This window comes from Colius striatus, chromosome 3, assembly GCF_028858725.1.
Source record: "Colius striatus isolate bColStr4 chromosome 3, bColStr4.1.hap1, whole genome shotgun sequence".
NCBI lineage: Eukaryota > Metazoa > Chordata > Aves > Coliiformes > Coliidae > Colius > Colius striatus.
The window spans coordinates 7995279-8019833 of record NC_084761.1 but is presented as its reverse complement, the minus strand read 5'-3'; the positions used below and the strand labels follow the sequence as shown (position 1 = coordinate 8019833).

At 41.6% G+C, this 24555-nt stretch overlaps 2 protein-coding genes across 3 annotated transcripts; both read right to left on the bottom strand.

Moving 5' to 3' along the window:
• Nucleotides 1-1049: 1049 nt before the first annotated feature.
• On the bottom strand, nt 1050-6866 carry LOC133625172 (transmembrane protein 238-like). Of its 2 annotated transcripts, XR_009818479.1 has the most exons (3): nt 6460-6866; nt 1629-3722; nt 1050-1187 (listed from the first exon to the last, which is right to left on the bottom strand). XR_009818479.1 is itself a non-coding variant. In XM_061993397.1 (2 exons), exons 1-2 carry the CDS (start codon nt 6855-6857, stop codon nt 3713-3715), a joined length of 408 nt encoding a protein of 135 aa, XP_061849381.1. In that variant the 5' UTR covers nt 6858-6866; the 3' UTR covers nt 1050-3712. The 2 variants fall into 2 exon arrangements, 1 of the variants encoding a protein (XP_061849381.1); XM_061993397.1 differs by having other exon boundaries at nt 1050-3722.
• A 5380-nt stretch (nt 6867-12246) lies between these two features.
• Nucleotides 12247-19210, bottom strand: RSL1D1 (ribosomal L1 domain containing 1). The gene is made up of 9 exons (XM_061993101.1): nt 19146-19210; nt 18907-19046; nt 17035-17173; nt 16275-16423; nt 15984-16085; nt 15319-15412; nt 15091-15231; nt 14138-14347; nt 12247-12764 (listed from the first exon to the last, which is right to left on the bottom strand). The coding sequence occupies exons 1-9, from the start codon at nt 19179-19181 to the stop codon at nt 12423-12425; spliced, it is 1353 nt and encodes a 450-aa protein (XP_061849085.1). The 5' UTR covers nt 19182-19210; the 3' UTR covers nt 12247-12422.
• Nucleotides 19211-24555: the final 5345 nt, after the last annotated feature.

Here is a 24555-nt window from a genome sequence, read left to right as displayed (position 1 = left end):
GACGGCCAGCTCCCAAATTCGGGTGGTTCAAACTGAAATCCGTGGTACTGCCACGTGGAGGAGAAAAACAGGTGGTCCAGACAACTTCCTCGACATTAAAGAAAGCACAGTGTCCACCCTAACAAAGCAGAACGTGACCTTGGGAAGCAACTAGGCGTTTGCTAGAACAGAGGTACAGTTAGGGAGTTTAAGCGAGATTTATGGATGTTTTCACCCTGTACGTAGGCTAGGCCCACACTAAAGCACGACAGTGGTATTCTGTAATGGTATTTGCTATGGCATTCTTTAAGTACTCCAAATAACGCGTTATCATGGTTTAACCTCAGCTGGCAACTAAGTCCCACAGAGCTGCTCACTCACTACCCCCCCCCCCCCCCCCCCCGCAGTGGGATGGGAGAGAGAAGCGGAAGAGTAAAAGTGAGAAAAGTCATGGGTTGAGATAAAGTTTAACAGGTAAAGAAAAGCCACACCCAGGCAAAGCAAACTAAGGAATTCATTCACCCCTTCCCATGGGCAGACAGGCGCTCAGCCACCTCCAGGAAAGCAGGGCTCCATTACACTCAATGGCTACTTATACCATCACTCTGACCCCCTGCCCTCTCCTTCCCCAGCTTTACCTGCTGAGCATTATCCCACATGCTCTGGAACGTCCCTGGGGTCAGTTGTCCTAGCTGTGTCCCCTCACAGCTCCTTGTGTACTCCCAAGTCCACTCACTGGTGGGGTGAGGAGCAGAGAAGGCCTTGACTGTGCAAACACTGCACTGCCATAACCAGAACATCCCTGTGCTATTAACACTGTTTCCAGTACAAATCCAAGACACAGCCCCATGCCAGCTACTGTAAAGAAACTTAACTCTGTCCCAGCCAAAACTAGCACAATTGTGTTATTGACTCTTCTGATGCTGAACTAGTAACTGCTTTACCTCTCAACACACTGTGTGTACGTACACACACACACACACACACACACAGTACTGTTAAAATAATTACCTCCATTTATTTCAATGGCCATTGTTTTTGGTTTATTTCTATACACACCAACTGACCATAGAAGGGATGTAGCAGCTCGGAGATGGTATAATTCAAAAGGAATTACATATATAAATGCTTTCAATATCTTTTAGAGCAACCTGGATAAATATGGAGCCATGCATTTTCTGTGTAGTTCCTCAGTAATGCTCCACCTGCTAAAAACATGGGTTTTTAAAAATTCAATTGGCTATGTAATGTTTACTTCAATTCACATAAGCTAGTTACAGCAACATATGATGCTATTTGAACTTCTCCCTCAACCAGCTGCACGTATTTGCCTATTCACAAGCTGCTACTGCCATAATTACCTCCCAGCAACACTCACTCCTAGAAATCACATCAAACGGATTTTTGTATAGAATTTGTTAATAACTTTAGACTCATTTCTCCACATTAAAACTTTCTTTGGTTATAGTCCATATCTAAAGAGCCTAGACATTTAATCCTTCTACATAATTAAAAGTTAATGGTTTAGCTTTTTTCCTTTAGTGGATATAGGATGCTGTTTTGAGTAAGTTTTAAGGCTTAACCAGCTATATACAGGAACCCGTATACTGTTACTCCTGTAACCAGGGTTTGGTTCTTTACAGTCTTACCTTTGTTTAGACTGTTCTTTACCTCTAAAGGGACTCTACCTTCAGATGTAAAACTTGGCGTTCACACAACCGCAAACAGTCCTGAGCATGTACAAGTGCCTCTTTCCAATCAACAATATAAAAGTTCTTGGAACAGACTTTGTGCTGCATTAAGCTACGGCTGATAAGGATCCCAGGAAACTAAAATAGTGTTCAGCATTCGTTAATGTTAAACTGCTAATAATTCCGTTCTCAGTTTGTACTCAGTATTAGCCTTCCTTATTTAGAAGGCAAACAGACAGCATGAAATGGTAACTGGCTGACAGTTGCAAACAGAAAGGCTCATTCAATTTTTAAAACAGGCACCCTGTTCCTAATAGTGAGCTTTTGAATCCAGTGCAATTTTTGAGCAGAGTTGCAACAACCAACAACATTCTAGCTACCATCTTGCACAACAATCGTTAAGTATTGACACTGAATTTAAGATTCATTACATTGTAATCTACAGTGAATACAAAACCCTGCTTGATTTACTCCAGTAATTATTACTACAACACTAGACCAGAAGAAAATTTTGTCACCAGACTAAGTATGTTAATGGCTGCCCACAGAAGTTCTGGCTTAATTTACTGCTGCTAGTAATTATTCCGGTTATTAAACATTACATCTCATAATTCAGTTGACAAGTGAATCTATGGGAAATCAGAAAAAGCAGTTATCTCTGTTCAGAGCAATGAAATTGAATGAAAAAAGCCCAATGTTGCAAATGACACTGAAACACAACCTGGAGATCGTTTAGGGGTTTTGCGTGGTTTGGCTTTTTTTAAAGATCAGACCACTGTAACACCTCAGGGGTGTCACATTGCAGTTCCCCTAAAAGAGAAAACAATTGTATACAACTCCTAAAAACTACAGTTAGCAACGAATTAATCCCATTACAGACCTTCAAGTTTAGTGTTCCTCTAACCTTGTTGAAAAACTGAGAGCATTTGGAAAATGTGCAAAAGTAGAACATGCATAGAATAGTAAGAAGTGACTCCAGTAATCTACAACAGGACATTCACAAGGAAGTACAGCCACAGTACTCTTAGTACTTAAATCCACCTCTAGTATTTGACGAGGAGTGGCATAAGAACAATTGTACATTAAAATTTTAAGATCTGCCTATATTTGCTAACAGTCAGCTCAAACTCCTAAGTGTTTGTTCAAAACCAAAAGGAACTCATGAGGAATTTCTCCACGCACAAATTTTAAGTATAATAACTTTAACACAGTTCTTTTTTCCCCCCCATCAAGTGCTAGTTCTCAGTTACATCTAAATGTAAATTTGCTAATATGGTTAAAAGCACCAGAGTATTTGTTAACAACAGAGATTTTTATTTGGCAGTTCTTCTCCTCAAATGCTTAAGCATTAGGAAAATAATTCCCAATGTCATTGGACTAAAAATGCTTCTTAGAGTCATCATATTACATCATTTGCAACTATGAAGCCAACATCACTATTTTTACTCATCTACTTATAAAATCTCATATTTCAATTTATTCCAAAATAATGATGAAAATTTACAAGTCACTGTAAATTGTGTATTTACACTATAAACAACTTCTACTACGTTTGAAACTTTGCATCAATAGTTTAACATAGATATTTTAAAAGCACCCTTACAAACAAAAGTATTGCACTGGCATCATAAAAATTCACAGTAAATTTTACTTGCAGACCTTGGTAAAACAGTGCAAGAGCTTTTCATTGTGCAAGAGCATTTATCCAAACATTCTCAAGTTATTAAACTTTTTTTAAAGCTCCATATTACATGCTGCAGTATTTTTCTGTGAATTTGGTTTGTTTCTTTAGTTCTCACTTCTTAAGAGATCTGATTTATGTTTTGAAATGGTGAAGAATACCCACAAAATACAGTCCAACACTGAAAAAGGTGTGTTTGGCAGAGATATGGCTCTATGTGTCCATTTTATACAGAGTCCACAATGGTTGCAGAGATTATTCCTTAATGAGGGAATCCCATTGCCTTGAGTAGGGAATTCTCTTTCCACAGTCTGCAGCACTTCCCCCACTTTCAGAGGCAGTAACTTCAATAGTCGTGTCTTCAACAGACCCTGAAGATAATACATTAAGAAAAGGTTACTCCAAAATAACATTAGAACAAATAGTCACATAAAACTCACAACTGCTATCTGAAGTCAGTCTTAATCCTGTTATTTAACAGCCAATTGGGACCCAATCCCCAAGTTTGAATGTCCCAATAAAGGCATGAAAATAACAGCATGCAAATAGTATCTCCTAAGGATACTGTCTCAATTGCTGCTTATCGCACCAGGTCTTCTTGAGCCAAATATGTTATTGCATCTCTTTTGCGTTCTTACTCTGGCTATTTGAATCACTAAATTATAATCTGTCACATTTCCTCATGCCAAATAATCCCACGCTAGTTACATAGCATGTGACAACTCCTGGATTCCTGCTATGTCTTGGGAGAGGCATCCCTATGTACCCTTTCCATCCCACTTACAACTGTGGAGGCCTCTAGAATATTTCATACTCTGAATCTAATGAAGTTCAAAGATTCTAATCTACATGTTATTCCTTTAATATAACTCCTTCCATATACTGAGAATTCTCGTCCTTGTCACTGACTCCCATATAAGTTTTAAGACAGGAAATAAGAACAGCATATGGTATTCCATTAATAACTTCAGAAAGATATTAGTGGCTAAACCCAGAAAATTATCTAACTGAAAAAAAATGCAGTTTCTGAAAAGAAACTTCTTTATAAAGGCAACAGTTCATTTTCCAGACACTGGCAGGTTTTGAGATTTTTTAAATATTAGGTGCAAACTTAATGGCTTGGATCAGGAAGTTCTTCTAATGGCCACTATCAGGATAGGGATGTGTCTTTGGGTCTTTTTGTTTCAGTTAGGTTTTTGGGGTGATGGTGGTTTGGGTATGTTTGGTATGTTTTCTTGGGGTTTTTTGGTTTGGTGGGGTTTTTTCTTGTGGTAGTGGTGGTTTTTTCTCTTCCTCGCCTTTGACAATATCTGCCCAAACATGCCTAACCTGTTTGGTTAAGTTCATAAATATCTCCAGATGGGGTGAGGATTTGGTCTATCAGCAAGGGAGATCTAATTCAGACAGTTGTTTATGAGAAGATACAAAGTACTTCATACAGGCTTACTTCAAAAGGGAACCCCGAGTTATCTTTGGAGATGAAAGTTAAAAACCCATAAAGAATAACAAATAGTTGCAAGGTAAAATAGAGTTCACGTTACAATGTGTTACAACCCTTGTACACTCCCTGTCTTGGTTCCTTCTGAATTACAATTAGTAATGCAATTGTACCAAAGTTTGTTTACTGTAGCATTAGAAGCTGCTGTTTACTTGGGACAGCTTGTAATAAAGCGCTCTATACATTTGCCTCTCTAGTTAATAATAAACCATAGATTATTTCTAATTAGAATCACTAACATGTAAGACTTGAAATACTTCAAAATAATGGGTAACTTTCACTACTAGAAGTTTATGACAGCAAAATACACATTTATGTATGCATTTTGAAAGCAGGACCTATAATTATCATCATCTTTAAATGAAAAAGGTTAGGCACAGTCATTTAACAAACATAATTTCTTCCCTGGAAATGTAGCTCTCTGTCAGTTCTAAAGCCAATTAAGAAATAAAAGTCTAAAAAAGAGGAGAATGGCTCATTTCCAACAGCCCATTTTCTAATTGCAGATATAGTTAATAATAAACTAAATAGCAGCAATAAATCTTTTAAAGCTGTACTGCTGCTGTTCGTATTCCACCTCCTACAAGTTTTCTGTTGAGCAGTAGGCATCTATATTGTATATCTCCACTGTCAGAACTTCCTCTCAGGAAAATTCTGTGGCTTTCATGAAAGAAAACATGAACGTTTCTGTAGACCAAGAGTAGCTTCTACATTTAGTTCCAAGGAGCAGGAGAAAACATTGATCATGTACACCATGAATCAGAACTGAGAGATGTTCATAATCTTTGAGTAGTTCAGACACAATGCAAAATTGTTTTTACTGTTCCTTCAGAAAAGGACTTTCCATGGTGAACTGAAAGCTTGATTTCTCTCCTCTCCCCCATTTTCAAGGCATCAAGGATGCTTTTCTTCTTAAATAAACAAATCACAGTAACGAACACACTAGAGTCTTTTGATGTTCAAGACAAGTGGTTAAACTATCAAGTGCATTTATGAGTTTGCAGCTAGTAGAAATAACTCCCTTCATTAAATACAGACCAGTGTTTCAATTATTCTTTTTTTCCTGTTTTTCTCCAAGAAAGAAGCATTTTATGATGCTGAAGAGAGAGCTTCCCCCCACAAGAGCTTATGTGGGTAGCAGTTACTTTCATTAACCTACATTTACTTCTGAGAGCATTTAGAGTTAGTCAGGACCAGTTCAGGGTCAATTCAGAACCCCACGGCTTCATGCCTGCAATCTGACAGTAAGTGCTCAGCGAGCCAACTCCATCATGCTCACACATGCTTTTCTCCAGCCTGCCTTTTCCGTCTTAGATATCTACAGGAAGTATCTTCCCTACCTAATCAATTTGGGCCGTCTCTCACTTGATTTGTATTATCGCCCGAGTTGAGAAAGACTCCTCATAACTTTTTTAAACTGTCAGCTGCGAGCGAGTTTTCAATAGAACCTCAGGTAAGAGAGTTTCCTCCAGCTCCTGAGAAACTCAAGGTTCGGCCCCCAGCTTCCCATCCCCTGACCCCTTTTCGCCGGAGGCCCAGCGCGGCGGCCCGCCCCGGGACTGGCCTCGCCCCTCGCCGCGGCCCCGGGCAGCGGCCTCCCCCGCTCTCACCTGCCGGAGTCGACGGGGCGGCCCCGCGGGCCCCCGGTGCGCTGTAGCTCCATGTCGGGGGCGGCGCGGGAGCGCGGTGCGGGCGCGAAGGCAGAGGAGAGGCGGAGGCTCAGGCTGTGCACCAGCCCCCGCAGCAGGCTGTCTCCGCGACCCTTGGGCGGCGGTAGCCCCACGTCGTCCCGCAGCTCTTCCAGCGGCACCTCCAGGTTGCCCGCGTACCAGAACACCCACCAGATGAGGCTGAGGAAGATGCCGATGCCGCCCGCGTAGATGAGCAGGTCGGAGAAAAACACGTCGGCGAACACCCCGGCCAGCAGCACGGCCAGGCCCAGCGCGTCAAAGGCCAGCGCCAGCCAGAAGGCGACCACGCAGCGGCCCAGCCCGCCGGGGGCCGCCATCGCGGGGGAGCCGCCGCCGCCTCAGGCCGCCCGCACCTGAGGGAAGGGCGGCGCCGCACCTGAGGGGGCGCCCGGGCCCCGCCCCGCCGCGCGCACCTGCGCGGAGCCACGCCCCCAGCGGCCGCTGAGGCGGAAGGCGGGAAGCTCGGAGCCCTCAGCGCTGCCGCCGCCACGGGCACTCCCCGCGCTGGTCTTCAGCTGCTCTAGGGCTGCCTGGCACCTCGTTCGCCCGGTGCCTGCTGCTGTCTTCTCCCTGCCAAGGGTGGTGCATGCTCCCCGATGAGCTCCTTCCTCCTGCCCTGTCCAGGCGGTTGGTGCAGCTGCTCTTCTCTCGAGCGTTGCTCCCCTTGGAAAGAGAATAGCAGCAGCCAGGGTTGAAGATCGGCTGTCGGCATTTTGGAGTTGAGGCATCCTTTGCAAGTCATGGTGGCTGGCATGCAACTGAGCATGAGGGAGCTGGAGCCACTGACCTGCTTGCAGTTGAGGCAGTGTTGCTCAGAGAACCTGGAGGGGAGACACTCTACATGTGGTCTTGCAGTAAATGTACATGTTAGAGACCTTCACACTCACAAGAGAAGACAGCTATTAGTAGGAGGCAGAGATTTGCAAGACAACTATAATACACATCTGCAAAGCCATACAGACCACTTTAGCTATGTGCTTGAGGTGGTTGGCTTAAAAAAAGTAGTCAGACTACAGTGAAACAGTTCTGTAAATGGTGAGATACTTATTTCAGTTCATTTATCTGCCAGCTAATGACCTGGCAGCTATCTTTTAACACTCCCACGTCCTCAAACACAAGAACTATATTTGGCTGTAAGCCTTCTTGCACATACTTTCACAAGGCCCTTACATCTAACTGTTTAATGATGGGTAAGCCACACTGTTCCAGTCACTGGAAATATCAAGCTGATGGAAATTCTGACAGGCCTAAGAGCATGTGCATCTTCCACACATTTGTGTAAGTACAGCATGCCAAGAACGATGCCATTGAGGAAGGCTACCGCCTCTTGATTCCTATCATAGCATTTGGTTCACTTACCATCGCTCCTGCTGAACACTGAGAATCAAGACTAAGTGAAAGCACTTCTGCATTAGTGACTGCCTGTGTTACTGATGTTATTCCATTAAAGGTTATGTCCTTAGGAAACCACAGGCTGAAATCCCCTTAAGAAGAAAAAAAGCTAAAACCATTCTAAGTACTTCAGCAATAAAATATCTTTCACTTTGAGACCCAATACTACTTCTGTCTGGAGAATAATAATGGTACCAAAAAGTCCATCCTCTTATTCTTCCTGATTATTTTCCTTCTTTTTTTATTTTAAAGTTTAAACCTAGTTTAAAACACCTGTGGTTCTACTTCTCCCTCACAATATGGTGTTAAATACACTTTTGAGAGGGACAAAAATTAGAAGGCCAAGAAAAAGAATATATCAGTTGTCCAAATTTGAATGAGATTCATAAACCTGCTTAGTTTGGGGGGGGTTTATTCCATTAGAATCAGAAGAGCTCTTAGGAAGCCAAGCTGATTTTAGGATTACATAGCTGTCCTGATGGCAGTAGGAATTCTAATAATCACATAAACTCTTGAGAGAAATAATCGTGATGATCTTGCTTAATCTTAAGGTTGATAGGGTGAGAAGGCAGATCTAATTACAACAGAGTAACAGATACTGAGGTAATTTTAAACAGAAATCAGTATTATTAATCTTCACTCAGATTCTTTGGAAAAAGAGCTATTTAAGTAATCGTTTTAGCCCTGTGGCATTCTTATTTTGTGCACCAAATTTACCTCCCCCTAGAGCCTAAGATGTTGTCGTGGTTTAGGCCCATCAGGGAACAAAGGCCACGATTAGCCTCGAGTACCGAAGAGGCTGAGGATTGCTCGAGGGCAGGGAGGGCTTAATTGCCGCTTAAGGTTCAGGACAAAACAGACCAGGCTACTCGGTTTTGGGGAAGAAAACAGAAAATAATTTAATGCAAAATCAACCAAAACATAACCAAAATGAAACAACCCAGAGTAATACATCAATGGAGAGTCCAACCAGCCTTTTTAAGAACACCTTCTTGCCACCCCTCCCCTCTTCCCGGGTTCAGAGCCCTGATCCCGGTGTTTTTACCTTGCCCCCCCCTGAACGGTTCGGGGGGGCAGGCAGTGGGGGGTTCAGTCAGTCGGTTTCCGAGAGCTTCTGCCGTTTGTCCCTCCTCAGGACGGGTGAACTCCACACCAGTCCTCCCTGCAAGTCCGTGGGGTAACTCACAAGCATGGCAGACTTGCACGGGCTGCTCCGATGCCCACTTATTCCAAAGGCTGCAGCTCCTCTCTGCCTCTCGTGTGGGGCTGCTCTGTGGCACACAGGCTCTCCAACACGGCCTGGGCCATGGCCATCTCCCCACACAGTCCCCCGCCCGTCCGGGCTCACCCACACGGAGCTGTTGGTGGCTCTCAGTCTTGCCACGAATCTCCATAGGTTTCAGGGGCACAGCTTGTATTCTCGCCACGGCTTGCAGAAGGGTCTCCGGTCTACTGCTTCTCGTTCCTTCCTCCCTCTCTGGCTGAAGGGTCCGCGTGGTGGCCTCCATCTTGTATCACTCTCCACCTCCCGATTCGCATTTCAAATTCCCGTTCCCTAAATAGTGATCGCAGAGGCGCCAGATTGGCCCAGCCGGGCCGGAGGTGGGTCTGAACCTAGGAGCCGGGGGAGGGTCTTCACTGCAACCCGCTCCCCCTGTTACCAAGCCAAAAGCTGCTCCTGGCTAAACCAGGACAGATGTAATTAGCTCCTACAAAATGAGTTTGTGAACAAGTTTCTATCATCTTCTCTGCATTCTTCCTGCTAAGATTCTTGTTTGATAGCATTCAGGTATTTACTTTATTATTAGCTGTTATTCTGCCTAGTAATGCTGAACTTAAAGGCTGATCTGAAAGTGCAAGTTACATCATCACCCCTGTCCTCTCAAACACAAAGACAGTGATTTCTATAAGCATGGCAGAAGGGTTACAGACCAGCTGCAAGCATAAACTAGCCTGTTTGTCTAGGCAGACAGTATTTCTCTTCCCTGTGTCCATGGAAATTTGTTTTTCAGCAAGAACTCAATGTTGTTCAAAGCACGACACTGCTGACGTTATTAACACATTGAATGTACCTCCATTTGTTTCTTTTTAAAAAAGGAACCTATTCTTTTTCCTTATTTCCTCCTTTCTTGATTAGGAAAGTCACAGGTTTTCCCAAGTCTCTTAAACAAGCAAGAAAAACATTACTAAGAAATAGTTTCCTGAATGAACGTAACAAATTCAACTCCATCGTTCAACACTGACCTTCAACACATAGGTCTGCTGAGGAGTTGAAATGTAACTCTGTGTATCAATGGTAATGTACCACTTCTGAGCACTACTGCAAACTTCTCCACGTGAAGATCTGCAACAGCCAAGTCAGATTATTACCCACTGATTTTCTGACTTTTATATATATATATATATATATGTTTTAATAAAAGAGTACTTACTCCTGGGAAGAATATAAATCACATCAGTAGTATTACATCTTATTTAACCTTCAGAATCCTGGATACTCTGTAACATAAACCAATTCTGCTAGACAGTGTATTTTTTCCCCCAATGGGTTAGTTTGTAGTGGTGTCAACTAGCTGCTTTACATGTCTTAGCTAGCTGTATGAACTCCAGTGCTGCTATCATAAGGCAAGACAAACTACTGCAGCCCCAACAGAGATTGGCTCAAGGTGCTGCAGTTTCAAGGTAGTGCTTGATTTCAGTGCAAAGGCCGTGTTTCTCCAGCACCTACAAGCTAATACAGTTCACTATCAATTACACAGAAGTTATGATCTTAACTTCACAATTCTCTGCACATCTGCAAATTAAGAAACATTTTAACACAAATGTTCAGATACAAAACCATATTTCCAGAGAGGAGGCAAGTTCTCTATTATCTTACTTTGCCATTATGGAAGTGAAATAGCTATTTTGCAGCTTGGACTAGAACATGACAGGATTATTTTTGTTAGCATGGACCTAATAGGGTTCATTGAATCAAATTCACTTTTTTGGCTAAGATTATAGAATCATAGAATGGTTGGGGTTGGAAGGGACCTTTAGAGATCATCCAGTCCAACCCCCCTGCAGAAGCAGGGTCACCTAGATCAGGTCGCGTAGGAACACGTCCAGGCGGGTCTTGAAGATCTTCAAGGAAGGAGCCTCCACAACCCCTCTGGGCAGCCTGTGCCAGGGCTCCCTCACCTCAACAGTGAAATAGTTTTTTTCTTGCATTAAAGTGGAACCTTTTGTGTTCCAGCTTCATCCCATTAATTTGTTTCTTGATTAAATAAAAAATGTTAATGGTAGACTAGAACAAGAGGTTACAGAAAGTTGATGCCATGGATCAAGCAAATTAGTTTTCATAGTCTTTACTGTTTCTTTTACCACTATTTATTTAGCACTTCCTTACTTTCTATGTAGCCAATCTATTGATATGGGATGTCCTAAATAGGAGACAAGATAGGTTTTTTTAACTCTGCAAATTAGGCTGGTTATTCTGTTGATAAATCTCCTTGTGTCTTATGACTTGTATCCTACTTGGATTTGAGTAAAATGAAGATTTTTACCACCAGGACCATTCACCAAAAATCTGCTTTGTATTCTCACCCTGAGAATGACATGAAGTAATCATACAGAGAGAAACAATTGGTTATTCTAAAGAAAATCAAGTATTTAACCTTTCAGCCTGCAGTGTGTATTTTTCATGCCTTGATGGGACTGGCTTGCTTAGCTGGCATACCTCAAATTCATTCAATCTTTGGTGTTTTTCATTTGGATTAAAGCAGTATTGTGACCAGCATGCAGGGATACCCTCAATTTTATGGTAACAGAAGTAAAGCTTGAAAGTGAAGGTTAGGAAATTTTCCTTGGTGTCATAAAGTATAAATGGTCAAAGCATGCAGTGATAAAACTCTCCATGCTGGTTTTTTAAAATACACAAATACCCTACGTAAAAATAGCTAAAACTCCCATTGTTTGGCTTGTTACCAGGCTGCTAACTTAAATATTTGGAAGAAAAGTGGTTGATGTTAACTCGTTTTCACTATATTGAGCAATTTAAATAAAACAGGACCAACTATTTCACATTTTAAACCACACATGAACTTGACCTGCTGCTCTCAGCATGTAGGCTTCTTGCTTTAGCCCTGGTCTGTTCCAGTACTAAGCTTTGCTTCAGAAAGATGTCACTTGTAAAATACCTCTCAGTATTTTGTTTTGCTGTGTTTTGTTTTGTTTTTTTCTGGAATAGTCCCTTCCCTGCCCTTTGACACTTAAAATAATTTCAATGTTTTTAGTTTGGGGCAGGAAAAAATAAAAGGTAAGAAACAGAGCCAATTAAGACTATGAGTTTATTTGTTCCAGCTCATCAGTTAGAAGGAAACACACATGAATAATTACAAAACCTCATTGAAAAAGACTGTTTGGATTAGATTTTGTTGAGAAGGTATTTTACTTGGTCAATAAAAGACACCACTGAATAACTACATATAATGTGTTACAACAGACAACACTCATGCTGTCTGTGGCTGGCGCACTTTCTTGGGTGCTTGCTTTGGTGTTTTTGAAGACTTCTTGGATGACTGTACTGCTTTGCCAGCTTTAGGTGTTGCAAACGACTTTGCTTCAGGCTTTTTGGGAGTCTTTTTAATATCTTTTTCTTTTATTGCTTCCTTTGGCACGCTGAGCTGCTTGGCTTTTTTCTGTTTTGCCGACGTCTGCAAGTCTGCATGCTCTTCTGTAACTTGTTTTGGCTTTGGAGTCTCCAGAGCTACAGGCTGTTTCTTTCTCTTACCAAGAGGTGTTTTAGTTTTCTGAACCACGTTGTCACCTTTTTCTGGACTTGGTTGCATTTTCTGTAGTTACAACATAAAAAAAATTACCCTTCCACCCAAACATCTTTACTGTATTTCAAGAAGGATTAGTGAAAACCATTACAAATGACAAATGCCTTCTATCAATTGAACTGTGCTCTTTCCTAACTAATCTTCACATTTCAATCAGGAGGCTGAGGATTAAACATAGAACTAAATTGTGAAAAAAAAATGAAATAAGCCCTAAAATAATAAGCAAACACAGGTATTTCACAGATGCAAGGATCCCCTTGGACAGTCAAGTCCCTAATCTATGCTACTACAGCTTTAAACCACAGTCCTCTTCTTGCTGCTTCTTCTTTCCAGGCTTAATAGGTTGACCAGAGGTCAGTTGTACACACACCCTGACTGCACTCCTATCTGTGCAGGAGGCTTAGTATTCTCTGGAGTTCACAAAGTATTCCCAAATGGCCCTCATGAAAGAGGGCTGCTGTCATAAGAACAGTTCACACAATCCAACAGATATCTGGAAATAGGGCTCTGGCAATCACACCAAAGGAGCTAATGTCAGCCTAGTGCAAGACTGCAGCTTATAGGCTGTATGAATTTTTTTGGGGACCTGCAGAGAATTACAGATTTAGTCTGGGCATCCCTGAAGAGATACATAGTTAAGAGTTAAAGGATATGCTTCAATCATGAATGCAGTATAACTAATTTGAATTTCTAAGTGTTACTCTTTTATTCATCATGGTATCTTTCCTAGATGTCTGTCAAATGTTGAATATTATCAGTCTGGTTGTTTTGCACACAGGTTAATGACATGATCCTCATTATCCCCAAAACTGATAAAAGGAAGTCCATACAATACTTCATGCAGGCTGCCAGTTCTCAATTTATATTACATGACTGTCACATAATCCTAGAAAATGCCACTCGTTTTTCCTCAAGATTTACACTCCAGGCAGAAGGATGATACATCAAAATACACTAAAATGTCATTTTGCAGGAAATCTTGAATTAAAAACGATTATTTATTTGATTAGGTATTATTAAGCCATTTTTTAATCATTTGCCCTTTCTTCTGACTTCAGCCTTGTTACTTGCCCCAGACAAAATTGCTGCTATTCAGAATAATAAGTAAAAGGTCAATAACCACTGGCTTCCTTTGTCTGTAAGAGGGGCTAACTAAAAAGTAAGTTAAAAGAGCTCAAAACCAAAAATCCCCAGTACTAACCACCTCCCCAAGGCACACCTCCCCCTACACTCAACTCTTGCTTTTATGATGTAGTAACAAATACTCTAGTTCACTGCAAGTGTGTGGACACATGCTTCTCCCTAAAGAGCAACAAATGGTTTAAACAGTTCAACATCTAGCTTGAACTGAAATGTGTTTATCAATATTACAAGAGCCCTACCTTCAGCTCAGCGAAGCTGGTTGCTTGCATAGGCACCAGTTGTGGGATTTCTTCATCATCATGATCACCTGATTCTTGGACTACTTCTGCCTTCTCTTTTACTGCAGGCTCCTGGGCAGCAGCAACAGCAGCATTCGTTTCAGTTGTCAGAGTGGCTTGCTTTGAATTCAGTTTTTTAGCTGCCTTCCTCATTCTCTTCTTCTTTCCCTTCTAGAATTAATTGAATGTACATTTCAGATAAATCCCTGTAACATTTCTAAATGTATAATGATTGTTTTAGTATAGTTACAAATAAGACTCTGTAGTAACATTCATTTAAATGCTGTTATTCAACAGACCTGGACTGGCCAACCATATGTAAAAGATGAAAAAATGCATTACCTTCAGAGGCTCATTACAAATAGCTCAGAAGTAAATGACAATAATATCAAGATTACTGTTTATTACATACACTCCACATATATTTTAGACTAAAGAACCCAAAAAGCAGAACTCACTACAAAAGAATAGCTGATTATTTCCTTTTTTATAAAGCCCTCCCTCATTTATGCAAGTCTATGAGCTTGTGAATTACTCAGGTGCACAGTCTGAATCCATGTAGATGCTAACGAGCCTATTTCCAGAAGGCAAATATGAATAAACAAAAGTCCTAAGAATGAATCTCAGCTTCCTACAGTCTAGGACTAGAAACAGTTAACTTATTTTCAGTTTGCTTTATAACCTGTCAGAGAGTTTCTGTAACTTCATAAGTATTATTGAGTATTTGAAACAATTGAGTATTTGAAACACTCAAGAGTCAGGAACACTTAACCCATTTGTAGCCTCCATGCCTGGGACTGACTGCTGAAACATTTAAATCCAATACCATCAGACACTATAATACATAAAAAGAAGCCAAAAAGTTAGTTGTTCCAGTTTGGTTTTACTGGAAGTTTGAAGACTCTTTTTCTTACCTTTACCTTTACTTTTACTTCTTTTTTCCTGAGAGATGGCTCGCTATCCAGCTCATCCAAGTTGGAGACATTTGCAGTAAATATTGGAAGTGAGACAGATTTAAGTGTTTTGAGGTGAAGGAGTTTTACATTTTTCCAACCCTGCAACAACAACCACAGTATATTATGTAAAAATAACAAAGCTGAATTATGAACTGACTTGGCCTTAATGCAATCAACCAGCAGTACCTTTGGTAACTTCTTAGCAATCACTTCAGCTGCTGCAATGATGTTATCTAGTACCTCATCAGCCTTCATTCCAGTATGACCTACACGTGCTGTACTGAAAGAAGTGAAGAGCAATATTTATACGTGGGGAAATAAGCATACTTCAAGTTACCTGGTTTTAGGCATGCTCAGAAATGAAAAAAGACTACTTATCTGTAATCAGCTTAACTTTTGTAAAGGATGGCTGGCTACTGCAAAGCCTTTTGTAGTAACAGCATAGATTTACCTGTATTAATCCCTCTGCCTTTAAATGTGCAACTCCTGCCTTGTATTACTAAGCATATTACCAGTTTAGATCCTCCTAGATGCACAACACATGAAAATCTTAAAAGAATAGACTATTTTGGCAGTAATTTTTGTGTAATTGAACAGTAATACTTGTCTGAGATTGTACATGCTAATACTGACAGTTGCCTAGAAGTTTCTTAGGTATAAGGAAAAAGGAGACAAGAAGTACAGTAAGTATAAACTACTGTGTTATTGTAGAGGCTAAGGTGGAAAATGGTCCATATCTGGCATGGTGAGCCTTAACCTCTTTTAATGATTACATTAATATGTGAACAGCATTTCTACAGTTAAGGTACAACTTCACAAAACAAGTCAAGTAGTAATCTACTCATACTTACTAACAGCACCCCTTGTTGGTAACTGAGAGTGTGGTCCCCTGGACGTGTTTGTTGATTTCCTGGGCAAGATTTTTGGCTTTCAGGTTTACAGATACAGGGACTCTTAAAAAAAAAAAAAAAAATAGGAGGAAGAGAGGAGATTAAAAACATATATTAAAAGAACAAAAATCACACAACAAAACAAAACCACCCCAACCCAAATCCACCGAACCAAAACTTTACCAAGAAGAATCTAAACTTTAACAAAAACAAGAGAAAGAAAAAGTAGATGTAGAGAATTTAAACACCTACTTTTTCCTCTCATAGAAGTGTTTTCCTAGATGGGAGGGCAAGAGCCTTCTAACACGGTCGTCAGACAGGAAGAGATCAAATCTGTTCAGGAGGCGCCGCTTTGCTTCAAACATTTTGTATTCCTTTTTGAGAGTTTTGTATGGGATGATCTGCAATGCAAGGGACAGTTTAGGCCCCAGTGCTGAAAACACATCCTAGAGTACTTCTCACAACTGCACAGAATTAACTTGCTTAACTGAGAGCCTCCCATGGTGTGTTATTTTGGAATGCTGAAGACAACAAACGGAAAGAGGACACAGTACTTTTTGGTTTATGAGGCAAACAATGTGTCTCCTGCACGGTAACTGTGAACCCCCAAACAGAACTTGAGTGCGTGGTAACACCTAAATCCACGTTAAATATAGCAATAACATTAATTTCTAGTTTTATTGCCAGCAGTGTAAACAATCCAATGCAGCTGCAAAGAATTGAAAATTTCTTTTACATTTTGAGTTTTTCCAGTTTTTCACTCAAATATTGAGAGCTTACCCAGCAATTACATCTGATCACTAAAGATCCCATTTCAAACTGAAGAAACTATTCTGAGTTAACTTTCTAGTTTAGAAAAACTACAAGTTAAATAGTCAGAAAAATCTTACAAGAGACCTTTAAGACAGAACCACCGAGACTGGGCTATTAAACAACAGAAAACAACAACCACTTTGCATTTTCAAGAGGGTACAAGAGGAAAGAAATGACTACACCATAGCATCTCTCTTACCTCACTAATACTTTTAATTCCATTCCGGATTAAAAGTTTCTTGTACAGATTTTCAGTCTGTTCTGCTGATAAATTTGGCTCATCCTTTGTAAAGAGGCAAACCTCAGCCGTTTCTGGTCGAATGCCATGAGGCAGGGGTCTACAACAAAAATATGAGACGGACATGGAATGCACAAGGCTTTTTTTTTTTGGTCTTTGGACCTAAAAAACCTATACTGGAACCTATACTTTCTAAAGTATAAACTACAGGGAAACTCCAGGCCAGTCAGCCTCACCTCCATCCCTGGAAAGGTGATGGAACAACTCATCCTCAATGCTGTTGATAAAGTTTTGAAGGAAAAGATGGTTATCAGGGGGAGTCAACATGGATTCACCAAAAGGAAATCCTGTTTGACCAACCTGACATCCTTCTATGAGTACATAACTGGCTGGCTAGATGAGGGGAGAGCAGCGGATGTCATCTACCTTGACTTCAGCAAGGCTTTTGACACTGTCTCCCATAACATCCTCATCAGAAAGCTCAGGCAGTGTGGCTTGGATGAGTGGACAGTGAGGTGGATAGAGAGCTGGCTGAATGACAGAGCCCAGAGGGTGGTGATCAGTGGCACAGAATCGAGTTGGAGGCCTGTGGCCAGTAGAGCTCCACAGGGATTGGTTCTGAGGCCAGTCTTGTTCAACATCTTCATCAACAACCTGGATGAGGGGACAGAGTGACCCTCAGCAAGTTCTCTGATGACACCAAACTGGGAGGACTGGCTGATTCCCCAGAGGCTGTGCTGCCATTCAGCGGGATCTCGACCAGCTTGAGAGTTGGGCAGAGAGGAACCTCATGAAGTTCAACAAGGACAAGTGCAGAGTCCTGCATCTGGGAAGGAGCAACCCCATGCACCAGTACAGGCTGGGGGTCGAACTGCTGGAGAGCGGCTCTGCAGAGAGAGACCTGGGAGTGCTGGTTGATAATAAACTATTTTTCTCTGGAGAAGAGGAGACTGAGGGGGGATCTCATTAATATTTACAAATATCTAAACAGTGGGTGTCAGGAAGTTGGGGCAGCACTTTTTCCTGTTGTATCTAATGACAGGACAAGGAGTAACGGACAAAAGCTGGAACACAAGAAGTTCCATTTAAACATAATTAAAAACTATTTCACTGTTCAGGTGAGGGAGCCCTGGCACAGGCTGCCCAGGGAGGGTGTGGAGTCTCCTTCTCTGGAGGTCTTCAAAACCCACTTGGATGTGTTCCTGTGTGACCTAACCTTGGCAGACCTGCTTTGGCGAGGGGGTTGGACTGGATGATCTCTACAGGTCCCTTCTAACCCCCACCATTCTATGAATCTAACACATACAGAACCATGAAGTTCAACAATCCTACACTAAGGCTCCAGTCAGACACCCCACTGAATCCCTCTGCCCAGACAGGAGCAGTTACACACAGATCCTGGGAGGAGGAGGACCATTCTCGTGGCTGCATCCAGTTAACAGACAAGTCTTTGTAGTACTGGGGCCCAGATAAATAAATAAAAACTCTCTCAACATGGCATATCTTCACTTTGGGGATACCACAAAAAAAAGAAACAGACACCCTTCTAATTACTTAGTGGTAGGTTAAGAAAGAGATTGATTTCTTGTCTTGAGCGTCAGGATTGACAGATAGATGCCCTGTAATTGGCAACCAACAAACCCGATATTTCAGTGTCAATAAAGAGGGCACGGCCAAGTCACACCACAAGTGTGACTCGCTCACAGCACGGAGCTGCCAGTGCTGGGCAGTGCGAACCAAACCCCTTCAGCTCGGAACATGCAAAGGGCTCTTCCCCAACCCAAAGGCCACGAGGGGCCCCGGTAAGCACAGGGCCGAGGGAGCACTTCTTACATTTTGATGACCTGTGCCACCCGCGGCACCTTCCAGACCGTCACCAGGACCTGGATGCTCTCGCTCTCGCTGAGGAGCTGCGCGCCTCCCTTGGCCTTACTTCTGGCGAAAGCCAGCAGGGCCTCCACCGCCTTCTTCACCTGCAACGACAGCGGCGGCAGCCGGGATTAGGCTCGGCCGATCCGACCCGATCCGACCCGACCCCGTCCCGTCCCGGCCGCGGGCCCGTCCCGCCGTACCTGCGCGCGCTCCAGCTGCTCCGGCCGCCCCGCCATGGCTCCGCCGGCGCCACGTGCGGCCCCGCGCCTGCGCACAGCGCGGCCCCGCGCCCGCCTTCCGGGGCACGGCGGCGCACGTCCGGGGCGGCTCTGCGGCGCTCCGGCCCCGCCCGCGCCCCCGGCACGGCGTCACGCGCCGGATGGGCCCCGGGCAGCGCTCCGGAGGCTGCTCAGGGCCGTGTCCCGCCGGGGATTCGCGGGACGGGGCACGGCGTCACGGGCCGGATGGGCCCCGGGCAGCGCTCCGGGGGCTGCTCAGGGCCGTGTCCCGCCGGGGATTCGCAGGCTCCGGGAAGGGACGCTGCGCTCCCTGTCTAGGCATCCTGTTCCGTTCCCATGGCCGACTACTCGCCTTGCATTGGTCCAGCCGGGGATGCTGCTGGCCACCTTTGCCTCCAGGGAACACGTGTAGGTGGCTCGTGTTTCGTTTGCTGACCCCCAGGTCCTTCCCAGGAGAATAAAAGCTCACCTATGATTGAAATACGCCAGAATGGTGCTACAGTAGAATAGTTGATGGCTTCAGCACTTTCCCAAACTTAGGAAAGAACGATCTGGTCATATAAAGACCGAAAATGTAATGTTATGCTGTGTGATTTGTACAAATAAACAAAACAAAACTGGCTAAGAAAAAGAAGAGGTATCCTTTGTTGCCAGGTAGTTGTATGAAGAATGGATCTGAGAAATTACTGAAAGGCCAGGAGCATGTGGGGTAGCCAAATAGGGCAGCCTTATTACAATCAGCGCTGGTAGAAATTTGCATACGATACTAACTGTGGTGGTTTATAATCTGATAATTGTATTAGCTTTGCTCCTGTCTCTGCATGGGCTTTGTGTATTTTAGAGCAGCCATGTTTCAATAAAACATCAACGTACGAGTGACACGTTAACACAAACCAGAGCAGGGCAGATGACTGGGACATCTCTCTGTAAATAAGCCAAGCTAGTCTTGAAAGACATGATTGAGTAGTATGCTTGAAGCCTGGCTGTCCTGGGTCAGCATGGCACTAACAGGATAAAAGGAAAAGGACTGTTACTAGTGACTTAGATTCAATTCTTTTTTCACATATCAGCCTCATCCAAGTACATTTTTCTGCAACCTTTTAAGTCTGACATGACATTTTACTAGATGTGGTTTAACTGACTTAGTATGAACATTTTCTCTTGAAAGGTGTTTGACAGCTAACAGAGCTGTCTTGGAAAAGTAAGTTAATCTCTGGGTAAGAAATATTTCAGCTTAATACAGCATGCAATGAATATAAACTATAAAGCTTGTGCATGCAATGAATATAAACTACAAGACTGCATTTAACTCGGGAAGTTAACAAATTGATAGCTGCTTTTACAAGGGAGATGAGGTTTGTTACTTTCCTCAGCATGCACTAAACATATTCATAGTCCTCAATTTAACTTTTCTGATTATGAATGTATTTTTTCCTTAAGCCCTTTGTCACACTCATTAAAATCCTAAGAATTAAAATGACATAATTGCAAGCCCTTCTATCTCATTACTTAGGAGGATATTTTCAATATATCCTTCATTTCATACTTAGAGCAAAAGGGATGTCAAGGTAGTGTTTCTGCTGTGAACAGGTATTTGAGGTTGAACATTATTCCCTTAGTGTGCATCTCAGAAGTTCCAGTACCAGCCTTATGTTCCTCCAGGTTGTTTGATGGCAGATGTCAAAATCTCAGCTCTCTGTAACTACTTCTTCCAACTCAGCTAGCACAAAGAACATGCAGAAATGGAACCACAACTCCCTGATGAAAGATCTTAAAAGAGAATTTACCTGCTGGATCTGGAGCTCAATCACTTGTTTTCTGTAGATTGTGCTCCTCTGCAATACTAGTGTAAGCCTCAAGCTAGGCTCTAATTAGCTGTCAGACAGCTGGATGCTTCCAGTGCAAGTTCCTCACTTACTCAAAGACTACTTTTTATTTTTCAGAAGAACAGAAGTACCTGTCTTTCTGACACAAAGCTGCAAAGTTTTGTTTTAATCCTTTACCTATCATCAGCTCTACAGGCTTAACAAATGACAGCAACATGGCCTCAAGTACTTTTTTTTTTCATTCCACAGTTAGTCTCTTATCTCTTATTACTCTTATTCAGAAGTCAAGGGACCTGTTTGGGTGCACATAACTAAGGGAGACAGAGAAAAAAACAATTTATATTGGAAGTTAAAGCTTTTTGGGAAGGAAAGACAATGAAAGGGTATATATTATTAAAAGTTACATATATGCAATAGATTTTGGGCTTGTTAGCATAAATTTCCATTTTATATTAGGACTAGACTCTTTTCTAGCTGGAAAAGAAATACTTTGTCAGGTTTACAGTGCATTAAAATAAACACAAGGAAAGAAACAGGTTCACAATATAGAATCTTCAGTAGTAACTCCAGTTTTGTTGGTATATTTTTCTTTACCAAATCCTCTATAGGGTATACAAAAACAGCAGAGTAAGTAAGAGCCTTAAAGTATCAGTGCAGGAAGAAAACAGTCTTGTCTGGAGTACATTTTACACCATCACTTAAACATTCTGCATCAAGAACCAGAACGCCAGAGCAATACAGAATCAAATACTTGGGACATCAAAACAACTGTTTTTTTTTTCTTAGGTAATATTCAGTAATAAACACTTATAAAAACATATTTCTCATAACTTACATAGTTCTTAATAGATGTACTCGTGCCATAAGTAGTTTAAAACAGAGGTTCTTCGTTGAGCAATTTTTGCTGGGTTTTTATGTCACTGGAAAAAAGCTGTAGAGAGGCATAAATTCATGACCAGCAAATATCCCCATGGATAAACCTCCTTAGAGCAGCCATTTTTCTTACAACACTGCCACACCATTACAATAGCTTGGTGCTCAAGAATACAATTTACTACCAGAATCAGTGTCTTAGGAAACCGGTGCCCTCACGTTTGTGTAGCTGTTCCCGATTGTCTGCAAAGATGACCAAGGTAGCTGGAATGGTTTCAGGTAGGTAGCTGATGGCAATGTTAGTCACCAGATTCGTGTGCCCATTCCATCATTTAATGTGCTTTACTTCTGGTAACTTGCAGAAACAAGTAATTACTTTCCTGTTGCAAAACAGTACTGCTATTTTTTTAAACATTACTGTTACATAGACCAAGGCTTTCAGTTCAAGGACACACAAGATCTTCATTTATAGAACTGCAGTTGATGCTTTTATAAGTTACATTGTGGCTATACACTTAAGCCAGACCTACGCCACAAACTTTGTCCAACGATCAGGGAAAAGAGGTGTGAACCTCCTCAGTACCCTGCACACAAACTGCTGTAAAGGCCATTATACTGAGGCGAAAAAAAACACCCCAGTTTCCTCCTTTCTACAGAAACATGCTCACAGTTTTGCTGGTATAAGTTACATCCACACCAGTACCCAGGAATACTTTACCAGTACTGTATGCTAGCACAGTTACACAGGCAGTGCTCCTACGATTCCTGGAGCTTCAGTGCCTTCAACTGCCTACGTCTCCTCCTTCCAGCCCTTGTAGTTGCACAGCTCCTTCATTTTTCTCACCTTCCAAAGCACCATGTTGCATTTTCACAAAAGGAAGTATTCAAAATGGTCATTTCAAAAAGTTTATTACATCAGTGAATCAGCAAATAGTATTTATTTCAAACAAAGCCACATTATCTTTTTTTTTGGTCTTCTTTCATCTAGATTTATCTGTACTCAATATTAGTAAAAATGGGACTATAAAATGTAAAATGGGGATGAAGTGAAAGAAGCTGAGATGGCACGTGAGGACTATTCAAATATAATGTACTTTTCAGCTCTTCTACCCAAAATGCAGCCAGTTTATGTAGTTTTATGCCTCACATTTTTCGTATTGCTATGCAAATGTTGTATACCCAAATAAAAATCCCCTACAGGTTGGCAGTACCTTTAATGACATAATGTAGACTCTGTTAATGAATTTGAAATAAATTATTTTGCCTCCCGTTAACAGATAAGGTGATATAAAATGGGCTGATGGAAATGGTAAGCAAATGCACTAGCTGGGATGAGTAATGGAAATGTTCAGTTTCTATCTACTGGTATTTCAACCTACCAGATGATTTTTCAGTTTAGTAATAAATACTCAGTCCAGACTCAAAATAATGAGGTTTTAGAATCCCTCATTAAATTTGCTCAAAAGAAGAAAAATTCTACTGGTGAACAGCAGAGATGCCTTGAGATGCATTTCAATGCTTAAAAAGTTTTACAAGTTCTAACAATTTAGGAATCTAAGTAAGTATTCTCTAATAGTGGTCTTTGCAAATTTCAAATCCATGAGCTTATTTCAAGCAAGCAGTCAGATATATGGAAATCTTAAATCAATCCACAACAGGAACAAGGCAGTAAGTTTCCTTGGCTTTTAATGTCTTCATTAGTTGAAGATCCAAGGAACTGTGAGTTTTTTTCACTTAGTAGGATAAAAAAAAAAGAGTTACTTTTCAACTCTGATTTATCCAAAAAAATAAAAGCCCAGAGATTTGCAGACATAATAAAATTTATTTAAATTCCATGCATTACTGTAGCTACAAGTGTAGTCATATGAAACTGAAGGACAATAACTTCTTCTGTCCATACAATGTAGCTGTAAGTGAAATGAATGGGAGTTCCACAGTCACAAAGAAACAAACAAAAACAAAAAAAAAACCCCAAAAAGAGAAACCTGTTTCAGTTTTGTGTTATCTGTGAATTCAGATACAGTCACCAGACTGTAAACTTTTGGGAGAGGAGATGGGCTCGCCACAATTGTACAACTGAAAATGTTTTAAGACATTCTGAAGAAGCTCTGAAGATTTCTTTTGATATTTACTACTGATACTCTGGGAAGTTTAAAAAATAGTCCATTAGTCTTCATCCTAATTGTTAGAATCAGGATAGTACTTGTAGACAGTCCACTTTCAAAGTGCAGCTAAATAGAGTTTTTATTATATGCAGCTCCTTCAAGTTGTACTGAATAAGCTTCATTTTGAACCAGTTTTGCTTTAATTTCTCAAGAAAAGCTTCGCTGGTCCTCATAAGCTTACATTGCTTTTTGATATGCAAAAATTTACAGACTGTGCTTGATTCTGACCCTCCCATATTTCAGTATGTGCAAACTCTTAGGGATTTAAATAGTCTTTCTCCCTCTCAGTTCAGACTGATCTTTAAGACAGCAAAGATTATCCATCCCTCTAAATTAAAGACAGTGAACTGAGTAACTGGCACTTTTTAATTGGCCCAGTTCTCCCACAAAATGCAGCTCTTATAAATACTAACAGGCACTATTGCCACCAATTCTCTTATTTCTGTAAGTTTCACCGGCTGACTGGTTGTTAGCATTTTCTGCAGTTAAGAATTGAATAACGATGAA

Coding starts and splice junctions, on each gene's coding strand:
- LOC133625172 (XM_061993397.1), bottom strand. CDS start 6,857: ATGGCGGCCCCCGGCGGGCTGGGCCGCTGCGTGGTCGCCTTCTGGCTG.
- RSL1D1 (XM_061993101.1), bottom strand. CDS start 19,181: ATGGCGGGGCGGCCGGAGCAGCTGGAGCGCGCGCAG. Junction 19,047..19,145: donor AGCAGCTGGAGCGCGCGCAG/GTACGGCGGGAC, acceptor CTGTCGTTGCAG/GTGAAGAAGGCGGTGGAGGC. Junction 16,424..17,034: donor GAATTAAAAGTATTAGTGAG/GTAAGAGAGATG, acceptor CTTGCATTGCAG/ATCATCCCATACAAAACTCT.